General features: G+C 40.2%; 1 protein-coding gene across 2 annotated transcripts in view; it reads right to left on the bottom strand.

Annotated features, from left to right (window-relative positions):
• The window catches only part of ANKIB1 (ankyrin repeat and IBR domain containing 1), a 97,577-nt gene that overhangs the window by 45,046 nt on the left and 38,506 nt on the right, over positions 1 to 14,025 (bottom strand). For both annotated transcript variants that reach the window (XR_005882075.1, XM_040964833.1), the window contains exon 4: positions 6,870 to 7,052. Coding sequence is in view for 1 of the 2 variants with exons in the window: in XM_040964833.1 (XP_040820767.1) it covers positions 6,870 to 7,052 (183 nt within the window). In the remaining variant the exon portion in view is untranslated. The remainder of the gene's footprint in view (positions 1 to 6,869; positions 7,053 to 14,025) is intronic.

Raw genomic sequence — 14,025 nt, 5'->3', positions numbered from 1 at the left:
GAAGTAACCAGCTTTCTGTGAAAAGTGTAGAATCAAAGGTTCTAGCTTAAAAGTTCCCAACTCCTGCCCGGGGAAACACTGGGGTGAGCAGTCCGGGCAGTTAAAAAGTAATCTCAGCCATTATGAATGATTTAGAGAGAGTTCATACTCAGATACTGGCATTATTCCTAGTAACAATTTTACCAATTCTCACGAAACAAGTTCTATTTATGACTAGTTCTATTTAGCAGTGACCAGTTGGATATTCTGACCAGATTAACTCCCTGATCTTCAGGCATTTTCTGCTAGGGATGCATTGAAAAACAGTGAGTATGTTCGTAAAGATGAAACACTGTTGACCACATAAAAACCTACCAAGACAGAAACATATCTTACCTTTAGCGCAGTCAGTAGTAGTATGATAATCAGTAGGTTAGAAATCTTAAATAAAAATTTAACCCAAAGATACAAATTCTACCTAGTAAACTGGTCAAAGTTAAAAAAGAAGGAAAGACAGCATACTCAATGTTGGTGAATTTCAATGATCTGTTCCTCAGATATACAGTTAAATTTAGAACCAGTCTATCATTTAATAACTAAGCATCTTTTAACATGAAGCTTTAAAATAATAATTTTTGATCTGGCATTTCAGATGTAGGAATTTTCAGAAATTCTCTCAGAAAAAGTTTCAAACCATATCATGTACAGTTTGCTTTTAATCTATTTTATGAAAAACCTGTCTTACTTCAGTGATTAAACCTGCATGTTCATTCCAGTATGAAGGCTACACACTGTGTGTATATAACATTACTTCTAGAAAGTCCGCTCCAAGTCCTGACTTGGGATTTCAGCTACCTCTCCCTGCCTCTGCAACGACATATTTCATGACACTCCTACCTGTCGCATCCGCATGTCTCCTGCTCTTAGTTCTCCATTTTTTTTCAAATTAGCTATAATTCCCCCTCATCTGTGATGAACCACATAGGTAGAGAGAAGATAGTGGGTTTAATCATGACTCACAAATTAGTGTCATCTAGAAACTGAAAGTGTGGGTAACTAATAGGGAAATAATTTTCCTTACAATTTTGATATTATATAGTGAAAAGATTTGCTTTCAGATATATTAACAAGAGATACTATAATGCACTCTGCATAGATTAAATTTTAAAAAATGCATGCAGTTTTAAATTTAAATAGGTAACAACAGAAGAAATATAGTTCTTGAAGGACAAAAAATCTTGCCTTCATGAACAGGTGATATATTCACTCTGATTCAGCACAGAACTGTAATTAGGTCATGTGAAGCATTGTAATATACTGCTCAGTCCCAAGTGGGCACTAGCTTTCTCTTTTGCAGGAAGGATTAAAATCAAGGTGCCTTTCTCTTTCCTGTTACAAAGATAAACTGCTTCTATTTTCAGATTAAACACAAACCAGTAATAACCTTCAAGGCAGTCAGTTCTGATACAAAGGAAGAAAAAGGAAAGCACATTAAACAGAAACAATGAAATATGGTTATCTTTTTTGCATCAGCGGACACTACTGCTACCAAAGGACTACAGGAGAAATATGACACAGTCTAACATACAAACTGCACTGTTTTGATGAAGTGACGATAATTTTCAAAGACTGTTTCAGAAAAACTATGGCATAAAGGAATTAGAAAGTAGCATTTTTGAAAAGATTTGTTTATTTGAAAGGCAGAGTGGTAGGCAGGAGGAGAGGGAGCAAGAGAGGCAGACGGGCAGGGAGAGAGAGGGGGAGTTGAAAAAGGTAGACAAAGAGAAAAAGGGGGAAAGAGAGAGAAAGTGATTGAGTTTTCATTTGCTGGTTCTCTCTCCAAATGGATACTAACAGCCAAGGCTGGGCCAGCCCAAAGGAAAAGGCCAGGAACTCAATTCTGGTCTCCTGCTCGGCTAACAGGAACCCAAGTACTTGGGCCCAGGACACGCAGAAGCAGGAAGTTAGACTGGAAATGCAGGTAAGATTCTAACCCAGGAACTCTGATATAGGATGTGGGGATCCCATCAAACTGCTTACCCACCTGCACCACAATGCCTATCATGAAAGTAGTGTTTTCCTCCCAAAATGAAAACAGATTCTTGCTTTATTCTCTGCCCCTATTTGAATATGTGAAAGATGTTCAGTGTGTGTGTGTGTGTGTGTGTGTGTGTGTGTGTGTGTGTGTGTGAAAGAGAGAGAGAGAGAGAGAGAGAGAGAGAGAGGGAGAGAAGGTATTTATTTACCCAAGGGAGAGAGAGGTTATGCATTTCCATTCCCCTTTAATACTAATCTCCCATTAGCTGATCCATGAGCTTGGCCAGGAAGGGAAACGGAAGAAACAGCTAGAAACAGTCTTTAAATTTTTAAATGCTTCCCTTTGTTTCTATTTCCTGTCTTCTCACTCAGCGGTTCTGGTTCTTGCCTGGCAGACTGAATCAGCTAAGCAGGGTAACCAGTTAGGAAACCTCCAACACAGTCCACTGAAAGAAATGGGAGCCTTCCTGGGTTTGCAGGTGGGGGTGGGAAGGGGCAAAGTGTTCACCTTTCCTTCCCAACTCCCATACTGTCAGATCCTTCCCGGGCTTCCTGTGCTCTGCTTGGGTTTACATCAAATCAACCCAGGCTTCCAAGTCATCACTCTTGGCCATATGTCTCTACAGCATTATCATTCTGTCATTATTTATAAACTCATTTGTGTGTTTCTCTCTCTCTGTCTCTCTCCTCTGCTGGAATACCAAAACCCAGAGAACAGATGCTTATCTTTGTTCCTCCTTCTTACTGCAAGAATCTAAAATGGTAGCTGGCAGAGTACTCACATAGATTTTTTTCCTGAATAACAGAGGTTAAGAAGTCAGGTCTACTCATTAAAATGAATCATTTGGGGGAAAAGGGAGAACTAAGTTAAGACAAATCATGGACAAATTACTGAGACATTATCCACTATTTGGTTTTCTAATCAAATCACTAATTAGTTAAGAGGCTATAGCAAAGCGTGTTAACTGGCCACTTGTGATGCCAATTTAAGTTTAGCTGTACTACTTCTGATCAAGACCCCTGCTAATGTGCCTTGGGAGGCAGTGGAAGATGACCTACATCCTTGGGTCCCTGGCATCCATAGGGGAGACCCAGAAGGAGTTCCTGGCTCTACCCTCAGCCTACCCCAGCCCTAGCTGTCGTAGCCAACCATCAGACAGAAGATTCAGCTTTGTCTTTCCCTCTTTGTTGTTCTGCCTTTCAAATAAATAAATAAATCTTTTAAAAATACTTAAAATATAATTCCACCTAAAAATCTAAATTTTAAAGAGTATCTAACTACATTATAACTACATGGCAAGTAATGTAAAACTACTAACATGAGTAATACATTCAAAAGTCAATCATAACTGAACAGGAGTAAAAACACACACATTTTTTTTTTCTTTTTTGGTTTATTTAGTTGAGAGGCAGAGATAGAATGAGAAGCAGACAGAGTTTTGAACTGCTGGCTCACTCCATGAGTGTTGACAATGGTCCCTTCCCAGGGGACAGCCAGGAGCCAGAACCCAGTTCAGGTTTTCCTCATGGGTGGCAGAAATTTAATTATCATGGTCTGTTTTAGCAGGAAGTTGGAATCAGTTAGAATGGGGTATCAAACCTAGGTACTGCCAACATGCATCTTTACTAGGGCTATAACTGCTAGCTGCCTGCCCCCAGCCCCAGATGAATTTTTAAGAAAATATCATCATTTTGGTGCACATGGATGTTATTTTCTTTTCAATGAGGTAAGTCACAACATAAAATTAACCATTTTAAAGCGTACAGTTCAGTGGCTTCCAGTACAATCACAATGTTGTACAATCTAATTCCAAAATATTTTCATCACTCCTGAGCAAATCCCATATCCATTAAGCAGTCACTAATCATCCCTCAATCCTTGCAGCCCTTGGCAAATACCAACATACTTTCTGCCTCTACCAGTTAATGTATTCTGGATGTTTCATTTCAATAGAATCATTGCAATATGTGACCTTTTGTAAGTGGTTTCATTCATCCAAGCACAACATTTTTGAGGTTGATCTACAATAAAGCTTTTATTAGCAATTTGTTCACTTTTATAACTAGGTAGTATTCCACTGTGTGTGTATATACCACATTTTGTTTAGCCATTTATTTGTTGATAAGACATTCTGGTTGCTTTTATCTTCTGGCTGCAGTGAATATTACTGCTATAAACATTTCTGTATAAACAGTTATTTGAATTGAAAAGTATTATTCTTTATATCATCAAAGCAGTAGATAAAAGCAAATCCAATATAGATCCGAGACTATAAAATGAGGGGCCATCCATGTGCCATGGATGCCACCTGCAATGTCAGCATCCCCTATGGGCACAGGTTCAAGTCCCAGCTGCTCCACTTTCAATCCAGCTCCCTGCCAATGAGCCAGGGAAAGCAGAAGGTAGCCCAAGTGCTTGTGCCTCTGCACCCATGTAGGAGACCCACATGAAGCCCCTGATCTTCTGGCAGGAGGCCCAGCTCTGGGATGCTGTGGCCACATGGGGAGTGAATTAGCAGATGAAAGATTTTCATCTTTGTCTCTCCTTCTCTCTCTGCAACTCTGATTTTCAAATAAATCTTAAAAAGTATAAAGTAGAAGCATATGGTTATGACATTAGCATGTCACAGATTTAAAGCCATGTAAAGTGGCACCTCTGAATATCCTTCAAATTAAAAGGTTAGGACATAAAAATTCCAATAAGTTACTTTAAATATTCGTTCTACTATGCTTTTAAAGGTAAACTATCCCAATTACTTAAATGTCTATCAAGAGAAAACCAGCTTAAAATATGTAGATCATATGTTTTAACTTGGGAAAACTGTTCACAATATATGGTTGAACTGAATAAATATTTTAGGAGCCAACACATATTACTTTACCTTTTCATTAAAAACCCAGTATGTCTACACGTCTGCTTAAGTCTGGGAGAACAAACACATAATAAGCTCTTATCTCTTAGGAGGTAGAGTCAGAAAGGAAAAATGATTTTCATTTTTAGTAATAAACATTCATTACATATTTCAGAAAATGTTATGAAAATAGAAAAAATAATTGTAATTATACAAGCATAACCCCACAAACTCATGGAAGGATCAGATGTTTGGCCTGGTGGTTAAGTCACCCACATCTGACAGTGGAATGCCAGGTCCCCAGCTCCTCACTTGGCTTCTAGCTGTTGCAACCACAGGAAATAGAGGTGATGGCTTAGGTAGCTGTGTTCCTGTCACCTACATGGGAGCCTAGATTCTGCCTCTGCTTTGGCCCAGCCCCAGCTGCTCAGGCCTTTGTTGAGTGAAGCTTCTGTTTCTGGCTCCCATCAGCTGACTCACTCTCCAAATGCTTGGAACAATTGGGGATGGGCCAGACCAGAGCCAAGAGCCAGGAATTCCATTCTTGCTAGAGCATGCATTAGTAGAAATTGGATCAGAAGTAGAGCCAGGACTCAAACCCAGGTACTGTTAATACAGGATGTGGGAAGCATGGTAGCCAAGTAACTGCTGTACCAGTTACAGTAACAGTGTTACAGTGTCTGCCTGTTTAAGTAATTTGTGAAGTATCCTTGCATACAGGGTACATATTCAGAACAAATAATTCAGATTGTATTCTTAGCATAATGAAACATTCAAATGATTTAAGTGATACAATTGAGGTTTACACAATGTCACTTTGGCTTTTGTGTCCAAATGGGTTCTAAAGGCATCATAAGAAATGAGACCAGTTGGAAAGCTATGATAACAATTCAGAAGTAAAGGTGGTAAAGTCTTAGGGAGGCAGAAGTAGAGACTTAGAAGAGCAAGTGGTTTAAGGCCACACCAATGAGGGTAAAACTGATGGGAAATCCCTGAATGAATGAGATGTGAGCAATCTAGAATGCTTGCCACATTTAAGATTGAGCAACACAGAGGACTTGGGTGATGTAGGGAAGGAAGAAGAACAGATAAATCAGGAGGGAATGTCCCCCCCCAAAAGCAAGCAAAGATATTTCACTAACTCGGGTGCAGCCAGTGGTGTCAGGTGCTGTGTGGAATTCAAGAATGATAAGCAGAGGAAACTTCCTGGATTTGGTAACATGGGACTACGAGAGATGATGTTCCATCACAGCAGAAGGAAAGTTATGTTGCAATGGGCCGGATATAAGACGGCTAAGTCATGTATAGATGACTCTTAAGTTTTCTCTCTCACATAAAGAGCAGATACTGGGAAAGCGTGATCAATGGTTGTTAATTTTTTAGAATCTTTTGACTTGAGAGGCAGAGATAGAGCGCTAGTATCAATTTGATTTACTTTGCAAATGCCCAAAGTGGCAAGGGCTGGTCTAGGACCAAAGCCAGGAGCAAGGAACTAAAGTCAGTTCTCTCACGTCATCTCATGGATGATGGAGATTCAGTGACTTGGACCATGACTAGTGCCTCCCAGGGTCTTTATTAGCAAAAACCTGGAGGAAGCTGTTTCAAATTCAGGCATTTTGATTGGGAACATAGCCATCTCAATAGAAAGGTTACATTCCTATCTTTTCCCCTGCTCAATGGGGAGTTGCCAAAGCACGTTTATTGGTAAGAACATCTAGAAAAGAAGAGAATGAAGAGGAAGAGGACTAGTGCCTTGGAGTAACAGGAGCAGAGGGGTCTCCTGTCACACCTCAACATGCTCTTTACACGAAAGTAAACACATTCACCTAGGAGAGAGAAAACCTCACCCCCCTTAGGATTTCCAGATGTGGTTTCAGATTTCTGACTATGGAGAAGACAGGATATTTAGTGCATTGCCAAGAGCATTATACAGAATTTGAAAAGCACATTAAAGTTCAACTTGAAAACAGTTATCACAATGATCCATTAATTTTTTTTTACCTCTCGTTTGTCTAATGCAGCATATTCTGCTTCTATTTCTTCAGCTTCTGGGTCCCGTGAGAATACCATCTGAGATTCCAGATTGAGGGCCAGGTCTTTGTGGTGTTGCTTCTCAGCACAATCACAAGGAGTATCTTTATTTTCATTCTCAGCAAACAAGTCTCCTCCATGTTTTACTAAAAGCTAAAAAAGTCTCTTTCAAAAGTTTGCAATCAAGTTATTTTATGCTTCATATTCAAACACATTTAATGACATAGCAACAACAAATAGGGTGTACAGAATGGGTTATTCAGATACCAGTGACTCCCAATGTCAAAATAATTGTTTTTATTTTTCAGTGACACAAAGAGCCTTTGGTTAAAACAACAGAAACTGCAACAACCCCAAAAGCCAGTTTCTTCTGCTTCAAAGAGAAATTCCAAAGGATTTTTCCCGTCTAAAACTATAACTTTACTCAAAGATAAAAGAAATGATCATTTAATGTTATAAATTTAAAATTATGCTACAATTTCTACAAATCTTTTTTAAATTGTCGATACTGTTACCATACTGACTACTGCTTGAACGCCCTGGCAGTGAGATACTGATACACATTTAGTGCAGCCAGTCACCGAGGGAAAGCTGCTTTTAGCATCCCTCCAGAGAAAGGAAGGGAGGCTGACACATCAGGTGGGAAGACAAATGGAACAATGACTGTTCCCTGCTGAGGTCTCAGGGCGCTCTGAAGTTTAGTGCACTGTTACTGAAGTCTGTGTTCAAGTTTCTCCATTTGTCTGTAAACTCATGAGTGAGGGCATGGATCCCACAACCACGCAGCCTCACTTGGGACAATCCTGAAAGGACAATGCTTTACAGGACTCAGTCCTACTCACAGGAAGACAGGAACAGCCACCATCTATTCACTGTTTTCTAGCTACCAAACACCACAGAAAGAACCTACAATAGATGTTCTCAGTGTGAACAGTGTCATGTGATGACAGTATTTTTATATGTCAGAAAAGTTAAAGAACTTGACCAAAGTTACCAAGCCAGTTTAGAGATAAGTTTAGCCAAATCTGTCATCATGACTGGATTTTACAGTGGCACATTATAGAATGATCACATGGACTGAAGGAGTCAAATACAGCCTGGATCCATCTTGGTGTTTTCACAGGTGCTACTCTATGACTTAAGTGTGCAGACTGTTTAGAGTTCATTTTACATGATGGTTGATCAAAAACAACTACTTCGTATTTTCTTCCAAATAATTTCACTTCTCCATTTCACCCCTGTAACACACACAGGGACCTTGTTTGCAAAGATCTTTGAAACAGAACTCGTTATGGCTGCCCTACAGTCACCTAAGACAGAACAAGGGTTTTACTAGTGTAGTGTCATGCCTGGAAGCCACCGCCTTGCTACCCCAGGCTAGGGTTGTGTCTCAGAATTATGATAGTTTTAACAAGTTTTAAGTTGTGAAAATAAGCAAATAAATAAACCAACAACATAAAATACAGATCTGTGGCCAGAAAGCTTAAAAGATTTACAATCTGGCCTTTCAGAAAAAGGTTTTCTGGGGATAGTTCTTCAGTCATTGTTGCTTCCAACTTTCAGAGTTGGACAGCAAAGTTGCATCAGCTGTTGTTTACCACCTAGGACCTTTCAGTCAAAGAGTGGCCTGGGACCAGTAATATCATTGGAATCCTGTTATAAAAGCATAATCTCACACTTCTCACCTAACCTGCTCTCCTCCAGAGCCTCAAAAGCTGCAACAGATTCCAACATCTAGAAGATTCTTATATACCTAAGAATACATGTGGAAAAGCAATGACCCTGGAGTAAAACCAGTGTGGCTGCAGATGCTGACACATTCATAACTAACCTACTCAACACTGGGGATGGATACACAGTTCAAAGCACGATCTATTGCAGTTTTTGGCTTCTCTGCCTCACAGGTTATCCATTACTCACACACAAAAAATGGACTACATGCTTCTGAATATTGCAGAATAATAAGAATAACTGTTGCTGTACAAAATCAGGTATTTTGCTTTGACACAATGGAGTTATACTTGTTTTTTAAGAGGCATTTTAAAATGCTCAAAGTATCCTAAGTTACCATTTTTCTCATTCAAATTGGCCAAAGAGGATTGACTACTGAAGGAAGAATTGAATTCAAGTGTGGCTTTTATCTTGTCTTGAGGACTTACTTGATGATATATAAATGTTCTAACATCTAAATAAAAGTATCTCAACCGGTCTGGTCTTCTAGTTTGCCATTCTTTTGCGATTCCAGAGGAAGAGGGCAAGGGGATTCAACAGGAATAGCCCTCAGTATTCATATAAATCCTGCTCCGCCCTTTTGACCCACAATCTACACAGCTGTTGTTTCTGAGTAAGTGCTTTTTAAAGGGTCATTTAATGCAGACCTACATGCAAAATGAGACCTATAATTTTGAGGCAAGATGCAAAACAAGATGATTCCTAAGGTTCTGGTTCAAAATTACCCTTTTATCATCTACTTCCTATATGCCTCTGAGTATTCATTAGACACCCCATTCCTTCTATCTTCACTTTCTACTGGGTCTTGGCCCACTGCTCTCTTAACTCAAGCCTGCTGTCCATCTAGTGCTTTTCCCAACAGGCTTGTGAACCACATACCTACTTTGTTCCAACAATGCACTGCATATATGATGGTGATCTGTAAGATTATAACGCAGCTGAAAAAATTCCCACTGCCCAGTTGATATTGCACATATCGTAACATCACAGAGCAAGGCACTACTCCCATCTGTGGTGACACTGGTGTAAGCAAATCTACAGCACAGTCAGTCCTACAAGATTATAGCACATGCAATTATGTACAACAGATACATAGTAGACTTCATCATGTAGGTTTGTCAGAGTACACTCTATGCTGTCTGACAATGACAAAACTGCCTAATGATGTAGTTCTCACAATATATCCCTGTCATTAAGCTATGCATGCCTATACTTTTCTTTCTCAGCTACATTTCTTTTTTTTTTTTTAAAGATTTATTTTTATTATTTTTTCATTGGAAAGGCGGATATACAGAGAGGAGAGACAGAGAGGAAGATCTTCCATCCGATGATTCACTCCCCAAGTGAGCGCAACGGGCCGATACTATGCCGATCCGAAGCCAGGAGCCTCTTCCGGGTCTCCCACGCGGGTGCAGGTTCCCAAAGCTTTGGGCCGTCCTCGACTGCTCTCCCAGGCCACAAGCGGGGAGCTGGAAGGGAAGCGGGGCTGCCAGGATTAGAACCGGCGCCCATATGGGATCCCGGGGGTGCAAGGCGAGGACCTTTAACCACTTGCGCCACCGCGCCGGGCCCCTCAGCTACATTTCTTAAATTAATCACTTACACTCAGTGCCTACTTCCTCAGTAATGGAATGACTCAACCATCCCCAGCAACCTGACTTCTACCATGATCATTTCACCGGAAAAATATTCCTGAAAATAGTTAACGCTTCTTACTTTCAACTCATGAGCCTTCCTCAGACCTCTGCTTCCTGCACCCTCCTGCAGCATTTCACATGACTACTCCCTTTCCTTGAAATTCTCTTGGCATCCCTGACGTCGTATCATCCTGACAGTCTTACCTCTCTGCCTTTGCCATTTGCTTCACAGGTTCTATTTCTCACGGAACAGAGGCATTTAAAGATAGTCCCTCTCTACACTGACGTTGTGACCTTAACTCTATTATTTGATCAATCACCTAAAGCTTTTCCTTGGCTTTCATCCACATATTATCTTGCTTTTAGTCACCAACTCTGTAATGACATTCAATCATAAATCTATTTTTTTTTAAATTTACATTTAGTTCTAATTTTCAATTGCCTTTCCACCATTTTAGGTACATGAGCTAGCATCCTCATCTAAACCATTTTAAATGACAACTTAATATATTCTCCCTTCCTTCTAACCAAATCCTTTACCTACTTTCATTTTACAGATATCTGTTAATGGTTACAGGCTTGAAAGTCCTTCAGGGTTAAAACTGTGTTCACACTATTTAAAAAATTCAGCTAATTTGTTTTAGTCTAATTATAGGTCTGAATGAAGGTTATTATAGAAAATGTAGGGAAAAAAATCAAAGAGAAAATTCTATCATCCAAAGATAGCTTACCACTATCAATAATAACAGTTTAAAGGCTCTGTCACTTTATTTCTTTTTTTTTTTTGAAGATTTATTTTTATTATTTTTTCATTGGAAAGGCAGATATACAGAGAGGAGAGACAGACAGGAAGATCTTCCATCCGATGTTTCACTCCCCAAGTGAGCGCAACGGTCGATGCTATGCCGATCCGAAGCCAGGAGCCTCTTCCGGGTCTCCCACACGGGTGCAGGGTCCCAAAGCTTTGGGCCGTCCTCGACTGCTTTCCCAGGCCACAAGCAGGGAGCTGGAAGGGAAGCGGGGCTGCCGGGATTAGAACCGGCGCCCATATGGGATCCCGGGCGTGCTAGGCGAGGACCTTAACCACTGCGCCATCGCACCGGGCCCTGTCACTTTATTTCTATCTTTTGCTTTCTTTTTATCACTGACCAAGTCACAAAATGCTACCGTTCATTACAAAATCTCTTGTGTTTGCCTCATCCTCATTTCCAATGCCACTGTACAAATCCAGGCTCTGTAACAGTTCACACCAGGTGTCTGCCATAATCTTTAACTCTCAGCAGACACGGTAGCTAGTACGTTGGTATTTAGCATTGGCTGTATACAGGAACCACCTGGAGAACTTTAAAATGCCCATGTCTGTAGTCCACTCTTGAGATCTTTCATTTTATTGGTTGAGGTTTCTGTATAGCTGTTGTTGGAACCATCTAGGTGGTTTGATAGTTATATTTCATGGATTCTGAGGGGGATGACAAAAGATATGCACACTTTTATAGCTGGTTCCAAAGAAACTGGCCACAGATTATGCTCCATGCTAGGGTTGTACAAGCTTTCATGTGAATATGAATCATCTTCAGATTTTTTAAAGATTTGTTTATTTGCCCTTGGAGAGAGAAAAAGAGACACAGAGAACAATCTTCCAGTTACTGGATCACTCTCTAAATGACCACAAAGCTGGGAGTGAGGAGCTTCTGCTGGGTCTCCCCCATGGGTCCAGGACTCGAGGCCTTTGGCCATGCTTCACTGCTTTCCAAGGCCATTAGGAGGGAACTGGATCACAAGTGGAGCAGCAGCACACAAACTGGAGCTCATATGAGGTGTTGCTGCTGCAGGTGGAAGATTAGACTGATGGGCCACTGTGTCTGATTTTTTTAAACTACAAATTATGATTCAGTCGATCTGGGACAGAGCCCGAGATTCTGAGAGTCACTATTTCCAGCATGTTCCTAGATGATTACTGTCAGTACCAGTTAAGGACCATTTTCTGATTAGCTAAGAAACACTCCTTTAGAATTATTTCATTCAAATCAATTCCACAGTGCAACTATGAGACCAATCTGATCATGTTTCCTTTCAAAGTATCACTTTTCTTACCAAAAGTTTTCTGACTGAAATTTTTATATTATAAAAGAAATCTGTATTTAGTGGTTTCTCCATGGTAAGGCCTCTGTTCTTTTAAGTCACCTGTCGTCTTGTACCTCCAAAAATTAACTTGTATATGCTAGCGACCTACAACGGTGGCTCTCAATTCTGCCATGGGAAAGAATTACCAGGAGAACTTGCTAAGGCGTTCCTATGAGTAGTCCCAGAGATTCTCTGTTAGAATCTGGAGGTTTGGTGGGTTTAAGAATTTGCACTGATGTTATAGGTCAGTCACATTATACCCTACTACTCACCATGGAATCTTCCAGGATATTTATAATTGAGATGATATCCACTTCTTTTCAATGCCTGTAAACAATTACTACCTGAATAATTAATACAGTCCAAAGTATCATGATATTTGACAAGATCATAATGAGACCATAACTCTCTTGGTTAAATATTAGAAAACTAATGTCTACTCAGCTGCTGAGCTGAGACTATGATTTCTATATTCTTTACCCTTAAAACTGCAGGTGCTAAAAACTATATATAACCCAGTAAAATGCTGACCTGTAAATGACTATCTTACAGTTTTTCAATGAAGTGTGAAATGCTCTGAAAGTGTCAAACAGGCGTTAGCACTACAGCCCAGTGTGACTTAGCACTGTTGATTTTCTAGTGACCTCTATTTGGTCTGACACTAGGCATCTTTACTTAGAGCTCTGAGTAAGCAAGGGGGTGTGAATACATAGCAGCCGTCTGAGATAACACTCATTTTAAAAGTAATACTTTACACAAAGATGAAGATTAGCCAAAAGATCCAACCTCTAACACATCTATCATTTGCTGAGTTACTATTACAGGTTAGGCATGGATTCAAATAAAATGAGACCTAGCAACTTGGCTGGCTCTAAAAGTTTACTAAGGCAGAAGTAGCATAAAATGTTTTAACACATCTGAGCCATCGTCTCTTTCCAGAGCCCTGTTCTAGCAAAAAAACAGAAAATAAAACTTACTAATGAAGAAAAATTATTTTACATTTTATGCTTTTAAAATTTAATTAATTTATCTGAAAATCAGAGTGAGAGAATCATCTATTCACGAGCTCACTCCCCAAATGGCCAAAATAGACAGAGCTGGGTCAGGCAAGCCCCAAATCCCATCTAGATGTAGCCATGTGAGTGGAAGAGGCCAGAATGTGTGTGGGCCACCTGCTGCCGCCTTCACAGGTATGGTAGCAGGGACCTGCATCAAAAGGAATCAGTGAAGACTCAAACTGGCATTCACATGGGATGCCTGCATCAGAATCAGTGGCTTAATGCACGGTGCTGCAACACCAGCTCCAAACTTTGTTTCTATTTTTCGAGTCCTTTTTGTAATTAAAGTATATAGATGTATTATACACTGATAGTGTTGCTTTATTTTTTTTTTAATAATATTTTGTTTTAGAGTACAACACAATGGATCAGTGACTAAATCCTCAACTTGCACATGCTGTAATCCCATTTGGGTGCCAATTCATGTCCCAGCTGCTCCACTTCCCACCCAGCTCCACTTCCCTGTTTGTGCCGTGGAAAAGCAGTAAAGGATGGCCAAAAGCCCTGGGGACCTGCACCCAAGTGGGAGACTCAGAAGAAGCTCCTGGCTTCAGATTGGCTGAGCTCTGGCCGTTG

The sequence above is a fragment of the Ochotona curzoniae genome, unplaced genomic scaffold, assembly GCF_017591425.1.
Source record: "Ochotona curzoniae isolate NIBS_2020 unplaced genomic scaffold, NIBS_Ocur_1.0 scaffold_3835, whole genome shotgun sequence".
In the NCBI taxonomy this organism is placed as follows: Eukaryota; Metazoa; Chordata; class Mammalia; order Lagomorpha; family Ochotonidae; genus Ochotona; species Ochotona curzoniae.
This window is presented reverse-complemented; position numbering and strand designations above follow the sequence as displayed.